The sequence below is a fragment of the Delphinapterus leucas genome, chromosome 11 (genome assembly GCF_059928025.1).
Source record: "Delphinapterus leucas isolate spDelLeu-1000000601 "Yukka" chromosome 11, BTC_Dleu_Yukka2, whole genome shotgun sequence".
In the NCBI taxonomy this organism is placed as follows: Eukaryota; Metazoa; Chordata; class Mammalia; order Artiodactyla; family Monodontidae; genus Delphinapterus; species Delphinapterus leucas.
The window spans coordinates 77,534,208-77,552,656 of NC_143139.1; the positions used below are offsets into that span (position 1 = coordinate 77,534,208).

Below are 18,449 nucleotides of genomic sequence, written 5' to 3' on the forward strand. Positions count from 1 at the left end.
TAAGGGGTCCTGAGACAAATCTTCAAATCTGTACACAAATCCTTTCTGTAACATCTCTCATAGAGGCTCACTCAGCCTTTGCTGAAACATTTCATGGGATGAGAAACTCAATGGATCTCACTTTGCCTTTTGGATACATCCGTTTTTTTAAAAAGTCTTTCTTTGGTCAAACTCTTGCTTTCTGAAAGCATCAGAGTCCATTTAATCCCTCTTCAAACATCTGAAGAATGCTAGCAATTCCTGAACATCCATAAATCCTCTCTCACAGGCGAAATATCCCAAGTTAATTGTTCATGATATAATGAGGTTTCTAACTGATCTCACCAATTCTGCTCAGCTTTCTCTAAATAGGAATATCTTGACCTGAACATAATATTCTAGCTGTGCTTTGACTAGAGAACACAACAAAAGAACTATTCTCTTTTTGTTTGGAGCATTATTTTTCTATTAATGCAGCCTAAGACTGCATTAGCTTTTTTTGGCAGTCATGATGTATTGTTGACTCACATTGAGATTACAGTCAAACGAAACCCTCAGGTCTTTTTCACATGAATGGCTGATAAGTCACACCTCTTTGGTGGTATTACAGCTGATTTTTGAAAAGAGGAATTTATCACTATTAAGTTTAATCTCATAAGTTTTGCTCAAGAATCTTTCACAACGTTCCCTGAGTTGTCTTTCTTAAACAGTTCTGATTATGTTATCCTTACCCAGAGCTACTGATTGATCTCCACTACCCACGGGATCAAGTCCAAAATACTTTGCACACTAGACCCTGTATAATCTGAACTGAGCCTTCAGGGTTAGCCTCATCTTCCCTCATCCCTCTCTCTTCTCCATTCCCCACCATTCCATACTCTTCAACCATTCTGAGCATTGACCTTCTTCACACATGTGCACTTTTCCATGGAATTTCCTTCTCCACCTTTCAATTATTTTTTTATACTTTAAGAGACAGCCATTTAAAAGTCCCGATCAGACTGTGAGCTCCCTGAAGGCAGGAATATACTACAGTGATGTTCAGATAATAAGAAAGAGACATAACTTACAAGTTTTATATTTTTAAGTTTTTTTGGTTCGATTTTTCAAAGAAAAGAATATTTAAACCTCTTTCTTCAAAGCTAGTTTCTCCTCCCAGCTCTAGAAATGCAGGTGAGTGGGGTTTGGCTTACTTGAAATAACATTTCTTAGGGATAGGGAGTAACAACTTTGGCAGTTTATCTGAGTGAACCAGATAGCTGCACAGGTTTGTCCAGAGGCCATGTCATAAGGTGATTGTTTTCCAGAAGCACAAAAAAACCCCACCTTTGCACCCAACACAGCACTGTGAAAAGAAGCCCAGCTGGAAGCACTGCAGGAGCAGAAGCATGAGGCCCTCTATTCAATCATTTCCAATGATTTCAATGAAAAACTAAACAAAATCCCCCAGTTAACCTTTACATGCACCTGCTGCTGTTTTCCAACAGGTGTTGATAGATTTGTACCTTTCCATCTAAACTGCAACCCTTTGTACCAGGCCTTTGCAGATTAGAAATAGAGCCTATGGTTTGGGTTTGCAAAGGGATGGCGGCTACGACATTGTTCTTGTTGAGAAATTGTACTAATTAACTCTCTGCCTTAGGATCTGTCATCCTAAATGGCTATAACTTAACAGACACTTAGCAAGTAACCTCTCAAACAGACTGTTTAGCGTGCCTGCAGACCAGGTGCTCTGCCATAAAGATGAACAACAAAAGGTAACAAATAGTTATTATAGATAATCTTAACAATAATAATGCCTCAGAGTTCATATATTTGATAAACAGCTATTTAGCAGGCAACATGTTAGATGCAAGTCTAGTGTTTCTCGAAGTGTGGTCTGGACTGCCTTAAGGAGCTCACAGAACAATGCGATAAACGCCATGACAGAGGTGAGCGTGTGATAAGGGTGCACAGGTGTAAGGCACATACATAGTGCACCTAACCCAGGATTTTGGAAGGAGGTGAAGTTTAAGGAAAGTCCTTAAGGGTCAATAGCAATTATCTATCCTTTCATCCATCCATCCAAAAATATCTGAGTGACAACTTAGCTAAGTGGATGAGAGGTAGGACTTGGGGAGAGGAGCATCTCAGGAAAAGAAAGCATGTGTGCAAGGGTCAGAGGATAAGAAAGAGCATGGCACCTTGGGGTAATACGATGGTTCGATAGATAGAGCTGGAGGCTGGGGTATAAGCGGCAGTGAAGAGGCTGAGGCAGCGGGTATTAGAAAGGACCTAGCGTGCCCCATTAAACAACGTGGACTACGCTATGAGGAAACTGGAGAGTCAGTGAAGGGTTTTAAGCAGAGAAGTGACATTTTAGATTTCATAAAGATCCTTCAGAGTGTGGTATAGAGAACAGATTGGGAAGCAAGCAAGACAGAGTAGAGAGAACCTTCAGGAGAACATTGCAATAATACATAGAAATGATTTGCACCACCATTTGTAGCTGTGGGGATGGAGAGAAGCATACGTACTCAAGAGACACTGCAGTAGCAGAATGGGACAGGCCCTGGGGACTGACTGAGGCTGGGTGAAGGAGAGAAAAGAATCGAGAATGAATCTCAGTTTTCGCCTTGATGGGTCTTTCTGGGTTAGACAGTGATGCTATTTGTTTAGGTTTTTATTTTCTCAGTGAGGTAAGAGGCAAACTCTTTGGCTGAGAGCAAGCAATGGGTGTGAGAAGGGGTTTTAGGGAGAGGAGAAGACACTTTGAAAGAGTCATTGCAGGAATGAAAGGGAGCTGACGGAAAAAGGATTTCCAGGGAAGTTTGAGGGCCAAATTCAGGCTGGAAAACATAAATCTGTAGAGGTATCTCTCAGCACAATTGTGTTATTATTTTTCCCATTAGAGTTCAGCTATTTAGCTGAAGGAGCGAGAAGGCGAACAGTAGAATTGATCTAGAATGGGGATGTGATGGACAGACAAGGGGGCAATGGAGTTGAGAGAACTGACAGAAGATTCCAGAGAGAAAATCATGGGAGCAGGCTAGGTACCATGTCCATTTTTGCAGACAAATAGATATTTGGGGGCCAAAGAAGAGATAAAAGAAGTGGTCTAATGTGACATAACTAAATTGTTAAAGAGAAGAAATAAAAATTAGAAAGGAAAATGGCCAAAAGTAACAAACAGGATTGATAGAGCATGTGGGCAGGAGTTGACGATTACCTTTCTGTTGTTGCAAACTATATCTCTTCACTACGTCCCCTGCCCCAGAAAGGATTCCCCAGTGGGCCTACGTTCTTCTGAACTTTGGTAATCATCAGAGAGAGTGCTACTGTTACAACAGGCTGAGTGTAGTGCCCTACCCCTTCGGGTGTGTTGGGATGGCGAACATGGGTTGTTGGAGAGTGAGGTGCCTAGTTCTTCTGACAGAGAAGTGGTTGATGTGGCCTCCATTTACTTTTGCTTTTTATTTGGAGGTGGGAGTGGAGTCAGAGGGTTATTCATTGGGACACAGAATATGAGAAAAATGTAGGCATCAATTACAAAAGGAGCTGATGGAAAGCCTCAGAGACCTCAGCAAGGTCAGGTTGGCTGAAATAAAAAGAAACACAAATTCTTAATGGAGATTAAACAGTATAAGGGAGTGATTACATTTTCCCTCTTTGATTTAATTTGAAAACACTGAAACCTTTTTCAGTAGCTGCCGAAAGACAGAGTGTTAGCACAAATGATGTCACGCAGAAGGCATTTGAATGTTTTTCATACTTTTTTTGTTTTGTTTTAGGAACTGTGATTATGAAGTGTAAAGTAACATCGGCAAACATAGCTGATGCCTTGAAAGACTTCTGCTCCTGTCAGTTACAGGAAAGTTAGGAAGACAAGTGAAATAGGACATAGAAAGAGGGTTGGTGTTGTGTTTTTGTTTGTTTGTTAACAAGACAAACTATCCAGGAAAAGAGCTTGTTTCTTAGAGATAAAGTGAGATGTATACAAAATGCCCAACATAATAGAAACTGGCACATTATACTGTGACCTCTAAATGATGCTTTTCTCTTCTCCTCCTTAATAGAACAACTAAACATTAATACATAAGCATTAATAAAAACATTAATATTTTTCAAGATTGTGAAAATGTAAATACTTGTACATAAATGGGATTAACTGCACAGCACCCTTGCCTTAGGTAGATGTTCTCCATCACATTTTGCAAATTAAATTTCACAACCCACTAAGCAGAAAAAATGTGTACAATGCTATATTTTAATTTCATTTCCAATACTGTAATAGCTCAGGGGCATTTAAAAAATGCCTTTAAAAAAAAGTCATTCCAAAAAATTGCTCCTATAGCTGGAATTGTGGGTCAAAAAAAAGATTAAAAGTTGGATGAGTCAAGATAACATGGAATGTGAGGCCCTTAAAATCTGAAAGCACCTAAAATCAACATTTCTCTTTCAGCATGATATTTTCAAGGGTTATCATTCTTCTTCAATACTGTTCCCTCTCCCTTTTCTATCATCATTCATTACCTGCTCAGTGCTTTCCCTTCTCCTTATTTGTTTCGGTTCATCTTTTGAAAACCTAAAGTTGCAGTTCTCATGCCTTCCCTCTGACTTTTCATTTTAGGTTTGTACCCTCTGTTTCGACTGTAGCAAGTCAATGTTATTCGAATTCATGTTGTTGCTTAATTAAACAACCATTTAATTACCAACCCGCAGATTGGTAAGACTGGTTCTTGTATAAGCCTGGGCAGTTCCAAGCGTTTATGGTAATGGCAGCGTCAGTGGACTAACTTTGATCCTCTCCTGGGCTCAGTTCTTGGACTTTCCTCTTTTCTATCCACACCCACTCCCTTGATGATCTCATCCAGTTTCATGGCTTTAAACATCATCTCTGCACTGATGACTCCCAAGTTTATATATTTAGTCCAGAACCCTCCTCTGAACTTTAAACTCACAGATCCAACTGCCTACTCGGTATTTCCACTTGGATGTCTCACAGGCAACTCATACCTAACGTGTCTACATATAAGCTCCTGGCATTCCTCTCCAAATCTGTCCCCTCTAGAGTCTTCTTCATCTCAGTGATTGGCTATCCCATTCTTCCAGGTGCTCAGGCTAAAAACATGCTTACTTCTCTCTTTCTCTCATACCCTGCATCCAACCTGTCAGCAAATGCTGTTGGCTTTTATCCATACAACCGATCCAGAACTCAACAGCTTTTTACCATTTCCACTGCTACCTTCTGTCCAGGCACCATCAGATCTAGCCTGAATTACTGCAACAGCGTTCTAGCTGGTCTCCCTGCTTCCCCCTTTGGTCTTTCCTTAACACACAAACCAGAGAAATCCTATTAAAAATAAATTGATCATATTGCCCCTCTGCTCAAGACTCCACTGGTTTCCAGTATCATTCAGAGTAAAACTCAATGACTATAATAACTTATTGTCCAAACTGGGATCTCTTTGAGAGTGAAAGGGGATGCTACAAATAATGAACAGGATTTAAGTGATCTAGGTGTAAATTTGGGCCATCCTGGGCACCTATTTATCAGGCTCCACATAATCTCCCACACCTCCCCGTTATCCCTCTGACCTCTGACCTCACCTGTTATACTACACCTCAACCCCTCTGCTTCAGCACCAGCATCTTCACAGTCCTATCAGTAGGAGGCAGACTTCCTCAGGGCCTTTGCTCTTCCCCTAGACATGCCCATGACTCATTTCTGCTTCCCTTCAGGTCCTAATTTAAAAGTCACAGTGAGGCTTTCCCTGGGAGCTCTGTCTAAACATTTAAAACCCCCTTCCTACTTCCTAGCCCCCTTCCCTGCTTTTTTTTTTTCTTTCTTAGTTTACACTGATTATTGATACTATCTAACATTCCATATATTTTACTTACTTAACTTGTTTAGCACCTTCCATTTAGAATGTAATCTCAGGGGCAGCAGTTTTTGACTTTTTGCTGTGTGTCCGCAACTCCTAAAATAGTTGGCACATAGGAGACACTATATAAATATTTGTAAGAAGAATGAACGAATCATGACTAGTTTGAAAGGATACTTAGGAGTTGTGTAACATCCAACACAATTAGTAAACAGTATTATCATTTTACAGTTATTTTCATATAATTCAATTCAGCACCAGCCCCCTCACTGTCCTGAAGTATTCTCCAAATGTACTCTGGACATTCATGCCTTGTGGGGATCTGTGCTAGGTTCAGAGGTTGGGGGCCTGGGAGCCACAGAGTGGATACAAGGAGAGAGGAGACAAAGTTCCTCACGAAGTGACCACTGTAGGAATAGAAGAGATGGGGGACATGATATTATAGTTACATGTGAGTGACCAGAGTGCATGGGAGTGCAGACCAGAGAGAGATTACGTTCAGTGACTTTTCAGACAATTCTGATTACTGATCAGAAGCAACAACGTCCGTGTTCTCTGGCATGATTCATTTTCCTCATCTTCCAGAGCCCCCAGCCTCTAACACTCCCATCCTGGTCTGTGTTCTCCGCTCCTTGGTGGGAAGTTACCTTGTATGCCCAGACATACCTGACCTCCAGGTGTCTGTTCCTCATTGGCCTTAATTTTTCAATATGAATCATCAGTTACTAACTCAGCATTTTGCAATCTGATCTCTCAAAGTTTCCAGAAAATTACAGCCAAATACTGGCAAAGTTAAACCATCGAGTAGAACAAATACGAAGCAAGCAGATGCTAAACAGATTTTTTTAATAGCTAGAAAGAAGGTATTTGGTGGGGGGGGTATTCACCCATTGAAATCAATAAGTCAAAGTTTATTGATTTAATTTCTGGGTTTGTTCGAATTTTTAATGTAGCTCTTTTGAATAATTTTATTTGATAACCATCCTGTGGGTTTTCCTTAAACTAAAGCCATTTTTTAAAATGTGCTGTTATAAGTCTCTAGCCTCACCCCTACAGGAAGGGAGTAGCCCCAGGGTGTGGATAATTGAAACACTCTAAACAAATATATACAACATTTTATTTTCAAAAAAGTTCAACAAAACTGTAGCTGAGAATATGCTTCAAAGCATAACATTAATAACTTAGAAGAATTACTTAAAGCGGTTACCAACTAGATAAAAAGTATTCCCCTTTCACCCAACACACAAATCAATCAAATAAAAAGTATGCTAAATGTACTGAAGAACTGTAATACTCATTCCCATATAGTTTATTTTAAATGATCTTGGGTAACATTAAGTGCAAAGAATCTTTACTTGTTATTTTTCTATCTAATGTAAAAAAAATTAACTTTATTATGCAAAGTTCACAAACCCATATTACAAATTACCAATTAAACTGTAAGTTTTACAGTTTCATAATTACCAGAGCAATGTAGTTTTAGTTTTGTTTTGTTTTTAATTTTGGAGTTATAATAAAACCTAATCATATAAATAATTTTAAAGCAAGCTAATCATCCCAGCTCTGGCACAGCTTAGCTCATTACTTACTTACTCTGACCAAGTTACTCTGACTCACTAAGTCTCAGGTACTTTGTCTGTAAAATGGGGTCAATATTTGTACCCAACTAACAGGGTTCTTGTGAAAATAAGGGATGCAGAGGACTCTACAGAATGTCTGGCAGATGGGAAAGCTGCAGTAGATAAGAGCTGCCACTATGACTCATGACTGATGCTGCTGAAAAAATAGGCATGAGCACATTTCAATGATTGAAGAAAACAAGTAGCTAACCAAAGAGTAGTGTTTAGAAAGTATTTCTACTCATGTATTACTTTGTTTTATCTTTTCAGTTTAAAAATCCTAAATATTGTCTAGGACATTATACATATAAATACCTGTAAAAACCTGATTAATTTATCATTTTCTGCACATTTGTGCCATACTGACTTTATCACAAGGTATTGAAATATAATCCTTTTCAATGGCCTAAAGAGACAAACAGATACTCAGATCTTGCAAAGCACATTATTTTCACAACATACTTGGGGAATTAATCTTGCACTACCTCATATTATTTAATCAATCAGTCCATAAATTATCACATTTAATCTCTTACCCACTGGACTGTAAGGATTACGAAGGAAAGGAATGTATACAGTTTTTGTATCTTTCACACTACACAGCTTGGTACAAAGGAATTTCAAACTGGTATAATGGAAACAGCACTGGGCTAGAAGTCAGGAAACACGAACTTCAGCTGAGTAATTGCAGACAAGTCACTTAACTCTCTTCAGGCTTCAGATTACTCATCAGTCATGTGCTTTTCCATCAATGACATTCAGGTTCCTTTTCAAATGCTCTCATTTTAAGAAACACTAGCAAGAGGGGTTTTTACCAATGTTTGTCATTTTAATACACAACTTCATTTTTCCATATCAACAGGTTGAAAGAATGGGGCCCTTAAGTACAGATTTTGTTCACTCGTGAAAACTTGCCAGGAACTCAGAGTTCTTGTCACTGTCTGTTCCATCAAACACAAATCCTTCAACCTGTTTTAAAAACAGCAAGCCCTCCCCTGCCAGCATTCCCTATCCCCTACCCTGTTTTATTTTCTCCTTACTACCGATCACACTCTGGCATACTGTATATTTTACTTAGTTATTTGTTCTCTATCTCCCCCTTCCCCACCCCCATTCTCAGTACAATGCCAAGCACCACATCTGCCTGTGCCTTTTTTAAAAAAAAAAATGGAGGTATATTTGAAAATTAAGAATTGCATGTATTTAAGGTGTACAATTTGATGATTTGATATACATAAATATTGTGAAATAATCACCACTTTCAGGTTAACATTTCCATCACCTCAGATAGTCACCACTTTTCGGTATGTGTGGTGAGAATACTCCAGATCCACCCTCCTAGCAAATTTCAAGTACACAATAAAGTATTGTTAACTATAGTCATACTGTTGTACATTAGATCTCCAGAACTTGTTCATCTTGCATAACTGAAACTTCGTACCCCTTGAACAACACCTTCCCCATCTGTGCCTTTTACCAGGATTTTGGGAGCACTTAATACCTCCACCCCAGCATTTCCCAAGTTGTGCTCTGAGGATCTCTAGAGTTCTGAAAGATAGTCATCGGAGTTCTGCAAAAAGAGGGTTGCATGGGCAAATAAGTTTGGGAATGTCCCATCCTATACTTCCCACTTGGAGACAAAGGACACATAATGAGAATATTTATATACTTATAAATGTCTAATTTTGTTAAACCCAGTCAGTGTTTCCCAATCTGGTTTTGCCATGGAAACTTTCATTCCCAGAACACCACTGACATCTCAGAGGACATTTCTGCTCAGGAGAAAGCCATCTGGCAAATTCTTTTTTACCTTCATGTCACATCCAAATGAATAGCAAATGTGAGAGAGTGAGCGAGGACAAAGGCAGATAGCTCTTTGCTAGCAATTCTTAGAGGTAATGGAGAGAGAACATGGTTTTATGAAACAAATACTACACTTAAAGTCAGAAGACTTGTGATTTAGTCCTAGCGCTGCCACATAACTAACTAACTGTATGTCGCTGGGCAAATCGCCCTACCTCTGAGCCTATCTCCTCTCCTGTAAAGGAGACACATTTTAGGATAACCATATCCTATTCTTTGAAACTGCTGACCAGTTTAGAAAGTTTCTGTGTAGTAGATTTGACTTGGATTTTAAAAGTATTTAAATTTAAAAATTATTCTTGGATTTAAAAAGTATTCTTCTGGGTGGATTTTTCGGGCCTATATTTTTAAAGTCCTTTTTCAGATGACTGGTGCCTTCCACTCTGAAGATGGGCATATCTGATTTCTTAGACATGAAACTACAGGACTCTCTAGGGCCCTAAAAGCCCAAAGAAATATTTTAGAATGAATAATGGAAACCAGTTAAGTCTGGGATATATTTATGTTAGTCTGAGTAGTAGGATAATACCTAGAGAAAGCCTGAGACGTCTTATATAGAATGGAGGAAGATACAGGTCTATAGTACTATAAATAAGGAGTAAATGAAATTTGAGACTACTTATTTGATGCTAGATTAATTGGTTTATTTTTCTGATCACTCAGTTTTCAAAGAGAGTGATTGAGGATACAGGGTTGTACTGAAAAATTAATTTGTAGCTCAGCACTAATTTATATTCCAAAGCAACATGCGAGAGGTAGATAATAGTCATTTCCTAGGGGGCTTCCTCTGGTCCTTACCTTTGAGGAAGACTCTCTTCTACTCTCTAACTCAGGAGGGGAAGATTCATTCTCAAACCTGTCTCTGAAGGGAAGAAATTCTATGATGGTTTAATGTACACTTGCAAATAATGCTCTAGAGAGAACTAGGTGGCCCTTGATGTTTTTCTTGCCGTTGAAATATGTCTGCTGAAATAACAACTACAGTAAAAAAAAAATTTTTAACTGGATATAAAAGGTGACTGCACATTGAAAGATCTATCTAACGTAAATTTTGGTCTCTGCTTGAAATTTGATGTAAGCATTGATGACAATAAGTAGTTTGGCTTTAAAGAAGACAAGATTTTGCTCTGCTATAGGTTAAATAAATGTTCCTTTAGTCATCTCTAAGTAATTGCTGGGCCATTGTAATACATTCAATATGATATTTGCTAAGCAAGCATGCCGGCCATCTGGTTACTGAAACTCTATTTTTGCTACTTCATAGGTACACATGGCCCAGTAGCACTGAGATGCAGGGAACTGATAGGAGCCTGTGGATCAATTCCAAAGCAATTTGAGAGTTCAAGCCATTCATTTGTTTGCAACACAAAGTGTTCTCCACGGAAGAAAACAATGAGTCTAACTTATCTGTCTCTTTCCTGTCCTGGTATCTTTAAAAATGTCCATCATGACAGGGTGCCTGCAGGTTTACAATATTAAGCCAACTTTAGAGAAGAATGGAAAGAAGACTAAGAATGGAAAATAGTCTGTGTGCTGCTTGTACCACATCCTGCTCGGCTCTGGTGCCAGCAACTCTGTTCCTGGTCTGGGGAGTGTCCACAGAAGAAGAAGCAGCTGGGTAACATGGCAAAAGTCCATATGGGTCTGTGGTAGGAGGGAGAAGAAGTTTCCAAACCAGTCCTTCCATCAAGTCCCTAGCAAGCACCCCTGTCCCCCAAACCAAAGACAGAATTAGCAGCACTGAGTACAATGCCTGACACATATAGTAGGGGCTCAATGAATGTTTACTAAATATAATCATCTGGGAAGTCTGTGAATAGTAATATAAATGACTGCTAGAAGAATGATTATGTTAGTCTCTGAAGCCATTGTAATACATGTATTGGATATATGCTTAACACCTGGTCCAGGCTTTCTCGACTTTGACACTATTGACATTTTGAGCTAATAATTCTTTGTTGGGAACAGGAGTGGGAGGGATGCTATCTTGCCCACTGTAGGAGGCTTAGTGGCATCCCTGGCCTCCATCCACTAGATGCCAACAGTGTCCCTCTCCCCAGCAAAAATGTCCCCCTCGTGATGGGGGGTAACAAAATCACTCCTTGTTGAGAACCACTTATCTACTCTGTGTGTTTGTGTCATGTACTAGAATTAGAAATACTATACTCTCTCTTCTCTTTTTTTCTGCATTGATATTTCTTGATCTACACGTTGAAGGTATTTTATTCTTTTAATCTGCTTTCTCTCAATTGCCTCTAAATTCCATGTTTTCACATATCTCAGTGGGGAAGGGCTTTCTAGGTACATCTGTACAAGTTAAAAAAGACATGTTTCCCCCTTAGGAGAGGGGAAATATGAAACAAAGAGTAAACATGCCATACAGAAATTGGACTAGTAGCTAAGGAGGCTGTTTTGCAGAATGATATTGAGATGGTCTTGCGCCCAGGATAGACCCCAGACTCTAAGCTGAAACTGATGTGTATGTGTGTCCAAAAAGAGCTTCTGCATCTTAAAAGAAACTACCTTCATTTGTTTGCTATGCACTCTTGCAATCTTACCAGTAAAACTCCTCTGTTATATAAAAGTATTCTTCTGACAAACATATTTTTTTCTCCCTTGGTTTTGTTTTTATTTACTTCCTATTTATGCTAACAGTTTCAGGAAGATACCAGCATGGGCTCCAGGAACAGGCTGTCTCAGTAACTCTTGCCTCTTCAGAAGCACAGTAATCAGTCCTGCTAACTGAAGAAATCAGTAGCCTTTTAAACCCCTAAGGTAAAATGATAATGTTGCATATTTCCTCTTTCTTAAAATGAAAAATATTAAAATCTTAGAAGTCTGACTTAAACCTAGCCAGTGGACAACCTGCTTGAAAATGACTACACATCCATGTCTAAGGGTGAGAAATAATTTATGACAAATAAAGCTCATGAAAAATTCTAATTTCACTCATGTTGCTACAAGTATACCTTCATGCTTTAAAAAAAATGTGGGCTGGTAACATTTTTCTACCTTACTTACAGTGTAGAGTTAAACATGGGCCCTTACCTCTCCTCCAGTGCACGGGAAAGGATTGGAGTATCTAGAAGTGCAAATAGCTCCCTTCTTGACAACATCATCTTCCAGGCCAAATGTAGCCGGGCAGTTAGTTGCAAAGTACTTGTAAGGCTTCCATGTTTTCCCAAAGTCCTGGGACCGGTCCAGCACCATGGCTGCCGGCCTAGGGGACTTGAACACCATAATCAGATGAGTGAAGTAGAATTCAGCTTCCAGGTCTAACTGGATCTTTTCTCTGTGCACATCCTCAGCAGACTGCCACCACGTGCGAGGAAACCTGAAGGATGAGTCTGCCATGGCAGCTGGCAGGTGAGCCAGGTGAGGCTGGGCAGCACTGCATTTGTCACATTTGGGCTGCTGACAGGTCAGATCAGTGTTCTCACTATAGAAGCAGTACAGTTCAGTGGCGTTCTGACCACAGGTGGTGTCTGCCCAGAGTTTTCTCCCTAAAGCCAGATTTCCCATGCGAGGGTTACAGGCTTTTTCACAGCGGGAACTCAGTCCAGCCACTCCACTCAGTCCTAGAGATGGGAGAGCATATGTTATTCAAGACAAACCCATCTGGAAACCTCTTTTGTCCACCTAGTCCATCTTCAACAGTCGAGTTATCCCCATATTGCCCCAAGGCTTTCAGTAAAGAGGAAATGCTACCGAATTTCAGCATGAATACTGCTCTGCATTTATACTGTGTGCATATGCAAGTGTGTGAATGTGCATGTGTGTGTGTGAGTGTGTGCCTGCGTGCCCGTTTCATGTAAAATTCCCATAGAAGAAAATAAAATTACTTTGGGTAAAGGGCAAGAGGAAGGAAAGTGGAAACATTGGGTAAAGATAATGGGACTGCTTTCTAACAGTCTCTATTTTTGAAATACACTCATTTGCTTTTGAAGTCATGACATAAATAATACCAAAAACCAACAATGTTTTTAAGATCACTCAATTTAGTCTTTCAAATATAATTTGAGTCTTTAGCATTATCTAACATGTTTATGAGAATGCATTAAGGAGGAAATGTAGAATTCTACTATATTTTTAAGACGAAAACATGAAAGGACCAATTCCCTAAGAAAATCAATATGAGGTATTGGTATACAATGGGATCTCATTTAGGGATACAAAGCTAGAGACCACTGGAGCCAAGATGTGCAATATCTATTTTTAATATTAAGTAAATGTAAGTAAGAAAAAACCCTCTAAACTGCCAAATGACAGAAAAGCTTATTTGACACACTCTCTGCCTCTTGAGTGCTTCTACCTATGACAGGTTCTACAGTAGTTACCTGTTTGCTTAACAGGAGAATGTTTACAGTCTGGCAGCCACTAACAGGACCTTTAAACATAATCTGTCAACTAAAACACCTTCCTAAAGAAACATGCGCTTCCACCCAAACAAAGGTCCAACAGACTTTAATGTTTCAAAATTACTTAAAATGATAAACATTATACACCTACTAACATCCTGACTACATAATATAATCCTTAATTTGGGCTTGTCATTTTAATTATGAATACCTGAAGCAAAATTATCTATTTTAAAAGTTAAAACAGAGAGGGAAAAAAAGGGAAAAGAAGTCAAACCCCAAATTCCGGCTAATTGAACGTTTCTGTTTCTTAAGAGGGAGATCTCTGAATTGTTATCACTATACTGTTGGAGAAGCCAAATGACAGCTTAGACCAAAAGAGAGACATTTCACACACTCAACTGACTATCACGAGCCTCACGAGCCTTATGGTTCTTTGCAACCATAAGAAAGGGCTTCCTTAGGCATATTTTTTAAATGTCAAATTCAAGTGTGCATTATGCCTGGACTCTGTTTGCCACTTTTCTGATTAGCTGGGGCAACAGTTGCTTGTGGCCAGGATCACCCAAACACACAGTGTGCTATGACTCACCTGTAAAGCATTTCAGGGAAAATCATATACTGCCCGTACAAGTATTTTTGACTTGAAACACTTGCCTTGTGGTATTTATTTACAACCTCTTGATTGCTTGCATGTTTTTGCCATAACACGGTTTGAAAAGGGAAAGGTTTATTAAAGTTCACCTTGTGGCTGGGGGAGCATGCATAACAGCATGCAGGGGTGCATAAGTAGCAAGAATTAAAGTAAAAGCTTAGACCTTTAACGGCTCCTTGGGAAAAGTACTGAATAATTTTAGATGTCCCCACCCCAAACTAGGAAGAAATCCAGAAAAGACTGGAGCCAGATAAATAATCGGTGGACACAATACTTAGAGATCCCTAAAGAAGTGACCATCCAAGTATAGCAAGGATGCTCCTAAGAGTCCGACGCGTTTGGGATGCAGACTCTAAAGCCTGGCTTTTACTTCATGCTAGCGTCTCTGGGGGCTGAGTGGATGAAACCGAAGGTAAGGGAGAAGTGTGCCAATGCTCTCTCTCCACCAGTCCGTCCCTCCAGCCCACACTCCCCTTTCTGGAGCAAGCGAGATGCGTTTGAGAGACCAAGTGGCCAAAGAGTCCCTCACTTTCTTTCCCCCTTACACCCTGAACCGCACTTACGCCTAGCTGGAAACCAGGTGACCTGCAAGAGGAGGGAGAGGAGCAAAAGGGGTTCCCAAATTTAGAAACGGCAAGCTAGGAACGGGTGGCCAAGGGCAACCCACGGCAGCCGGGATGGGAGTGGGAGGGAGAGCGCATCTGACGACGCCTCTACCGGTCGTCCAGTTACCGAGACAGGAAGCAGACCCGCCTCCGACCTCCCGCGGAGCCTCGGCCAGGGTACCAATTCCCCAAGGGCGGCAGGCCGGCTCCGTGCAACCCGGGGCGATCACTACCTATCGTCCCAGGCCGGGGTCTCACTGAGTTCTAGCCACTGCCCAGGGAGAGGCCACTCACCCCGCCCCAGGTGTCCCTACCTGGCTCCCTAGTACCCAGCATGAGGTCGGGAACAACGGCGATCGCTCTCAACAAGAGAGCGGCCCCGGCCCACGCGCGCCCAGGGTCGCTGGGCCACCCCTCCCCATCATTCCTCAGGCCATGAAGTGCCGGGGGATGGCGAGCTTGGTCCTTTGTTCCCTCACAAAATGGAAAGGCAGTTTTTTACAAGTCCAAACCGAGAAAAAAACCAAGGTCGCGCTGTCTCCGGCAGGGCGCACCCAGGATATCGGGTTATCCAAAGGCATGTGTATCGCCGTTGCAAAAAAAAAAAAAAATCAGTAGTATTTTAAACTGCTGAGACCCGGGGAAAGGAGGCGGAACATGGCCACTCGTTTCATCCTTGGGAGCTGAGCTCTGCGCTCTCAACCTGCACTCGCCTGCACCCCCGAGTTCCGAGGTGGGGCACACAAGGGGCGAAGGAAGGGGGTTGGGGGCCCGGCAGCGTCACCACCCACCTGCGGCCACCGCGGAGCAGCCCCAGAGCAGCAGCAGCCGCGCGCAGCTCCCCATGGCCGAGAGGAGCCGGGAGGACCCGGGCCGGGCGGGTGCGGGAGGGAGTCGAGCCCTCGCGGCCGCGGGATGAAGCGCCAGCAGTCCTCGGGAGGAACCGGGCTCTTTATTTCTTCCTCCTCCTAGGGCGCCAGGCTCGGTCAGTGGGCGCCGGCGGCGGGGAGCTGCGGGCTGGGGCCGCGCCGGGCGGTGGGGTGACCCTCGCGCACCGGCCTGGAGGGGCGCGGGCACCTCGGGGGCGGCGGGAGCCCCGGCACCATAGCCCGCCTGGCCACGCTGCCCCGCGGAGCGGTCCTGCGGGCTCCTCCGCCGCTAGCCCGGGGCTCGGCGCCCGCAGCAGCCACTGAACTTTGCGAGACCTTTCACTTCCCGGCCGCCTCCGCCGCCGCCGCCGCTACCGCCTCCTGGGCGTCCTCCTCCGCTTTTACCACGTCCTCTTGCTGCTGCGTCTCGGTCCCGTCCTTCTCCATGGGCAGTTCCATGGGATGCATTTTTATTGCACCGACACCGCGGCGCTCCGGTGCCAGCCCTCCTCCCCTCGCACCTCCACCCCTTCCTCCCGCCCGCCCCCCGCGCTCGCTTGACAGCCCGGGCGCAGTAGCCCTCGCGGTCGGGTCGCCGCCGCCGCCCGGGGAGGGATCCTCTCGCCCGACCAGCCGCCCCCGCTGCCTCGCTGCCAGCTCCACCCGCCCGCCTCAGCCCCCGCGCGCGTCCATCACCTCGCACCCCAGCTTCTCTCGTGCCCCTCCCGTCTCTTGCCCTGCATCTCCCTGTGTGACCCCCCTGGTGCCCTCCAGCACCCACAGGCCTCCTCTGGAAGCAGTCTCCCACCTTCTCCCGGAACATTCCAGAGAGCAGTTGACTCCCTCTTGATCAGGTCAGGGCATGCCAAGGGGCTTAAAAAACCGCGAAACAGGCTAGCTCCTACTTCCTACATCCCCCAACAAAAACAAGCCCTCCTCTTCTCCCGCCACCCCTTCTCCCAGAGTCTAACGAGCCAGGGATGGAACCCCTGATCCAGTCCGGGGTCAAGGGCAAGGGAGAGCTCATTAACTGCTAAGTGGCATTCGCCGCTTCTCTGCTGACTTTCGGGGGGTGGGGGAGGGCATCTTGGCTAAACAATCAATGCTTACTTTATCCGAGGTGTATCCGTTTTGATGTAAAACGTGTTCCCTAATTCAAACTCAGGGTGCTAAAAGAAAAGGGTCACAGGATTAGCTAGTACCCAGTTTAAGAACATCCTTGTCTAGGGGCAGGGGCACGACAAAGACAACCTCTTTGGTCCTTCCAAGCACTCTCTCTCCAGTTGTGCTGCGAAACAATAATGTTGTGTAATAACGTATGGGGAACAATTTAGTAGCGACGGCAAGCAGCTAATTGTGGATAGGATTGCTCAGGGCTGCTGCTTATGGAAGACGATTACACAGCCCTTGAGTCTGGGACTTTTGCAAGTTCTGTGAAGATATAATTCTACGTACACATCCAGGGAAATTGGTTAAAGTTAAGTAGAAACAATTTTTTATTGCAGTGTTCATTTTGTGCCTTTAAATATTTTTCAGAAAATTATCTACTTTACAGATACCATTCAGTTGTGTGTGTTACTGATGACGACAGTTCAGAGCTCTGGGGCATATGTAGATATTATTTATGACTCAGCTGGGGACACGTAAGAAGTTTATATCTCCCAGGAGGGACTGGGGCAAGGTCAGCATCATCCATTTGGGAGACATTAAAATTATTCTGGCCAACGCTGGGAAGTGGCAAAAGGTGTGGAACAGCAATTTATGTAACACTTTAGAAAACAAACCCTTTGAATTTTTCAAATATTGGTAGTGTTAGGGCTTTCTTCATATCTTATAGACATGTTCCCGATGAAGTCAGTGAAACACGTCCCCAAATTATTCTTCTTACCAAATGATAGGAAATTATAACAACCAAAGGCTCTAAGCACCAATATTAACCTAATTAACAAAGCAAATCTTTAAAAAAAGAAAGAAAATGCACTTTTATTATTAACTTCTGATTCTACTATATTGAGGCAGAACTACTCCATTTCTCATTACAAGTGTTAGGGGCATAATATCTGCACCAATCCTGCCTTGATAATATACTTCCTTGATTGCTCTGTAACTGGTTCCTGTTTCCTTTAACAAGAGAGTAAATGCCTTAATGGTCAAGCAGTCTTTTATACTTAGTCTATATAAAACATTATTATGTTTTTCTTTTATTCTTAACTGAGAACACCTGCTAGATATATAGTAAATTTTCATTAAATGTTTTTGACTAATGTTAAAACTATTACTATATACTAAGAGCAGGGATTAAGAAGAAAACCAGTGAAATCAGAATGATTCTCCATATTCTAAAGAAATCTGTATGTTTATACCAAGATGAAGCAGCTCAGGAGAGAAGTAATTAGCATTCTAATAAAGTTCATTTGGTTGTATAGTCTAATTTAGTTATAAATTTTATTTTCATTAAAAAATTTTGTTTTTCTTTTTTTCTATTTTCATTTTGAAGAAACTATACAGGAAAAGTTTACCTACCTAAGGAAAATCTTGCTCAGTGATCAGCGTATATTGCCTATGATTAAGTGTTTTTGAAAATTTTAGTAATGAGTTTAGAATTTTTTTAAAAAATTATGAATTAGTAGGAAGCTT

At 42.0% G+C, this 18,449-nt stretch overlaps 1 protein-coding gene across 2 annotated transcripts in view; it reads right to left on the reverse strand.

The window, feature by feature from the left end:
• NTN4 (netrin 4) overlaps nt 1-16,161 on the reverse strand; it is a 106,259-nt gene extending 90,098 nt beyond the window's left edge. Inside the window, exons 1-2 of one of the 2 annotated variants that reach the window (XM_022562385.3) lie at nt 15,735-16,161; nt 12,374-12,903 (exon numbers count right to left, since the gene is read on the reverse strand). In XM_022562385.3, the coding sequence (XP_022418093.1) occupies nt 12,374-12,903; nt 15,735-15,789 (585 nt within the window). In that variant the 5' untranslated portion in view covers nt 15,790-16,161. The remainder of the gene's footprint in view (nt 1-12,373; nt 12,904-15,734) is intronic. The other variant, XM_022562386.3, reaches the window with a different exon arrangement.
• Nucleotides 16,162-18,449: the final 2,288 nt, after the last annotated feature.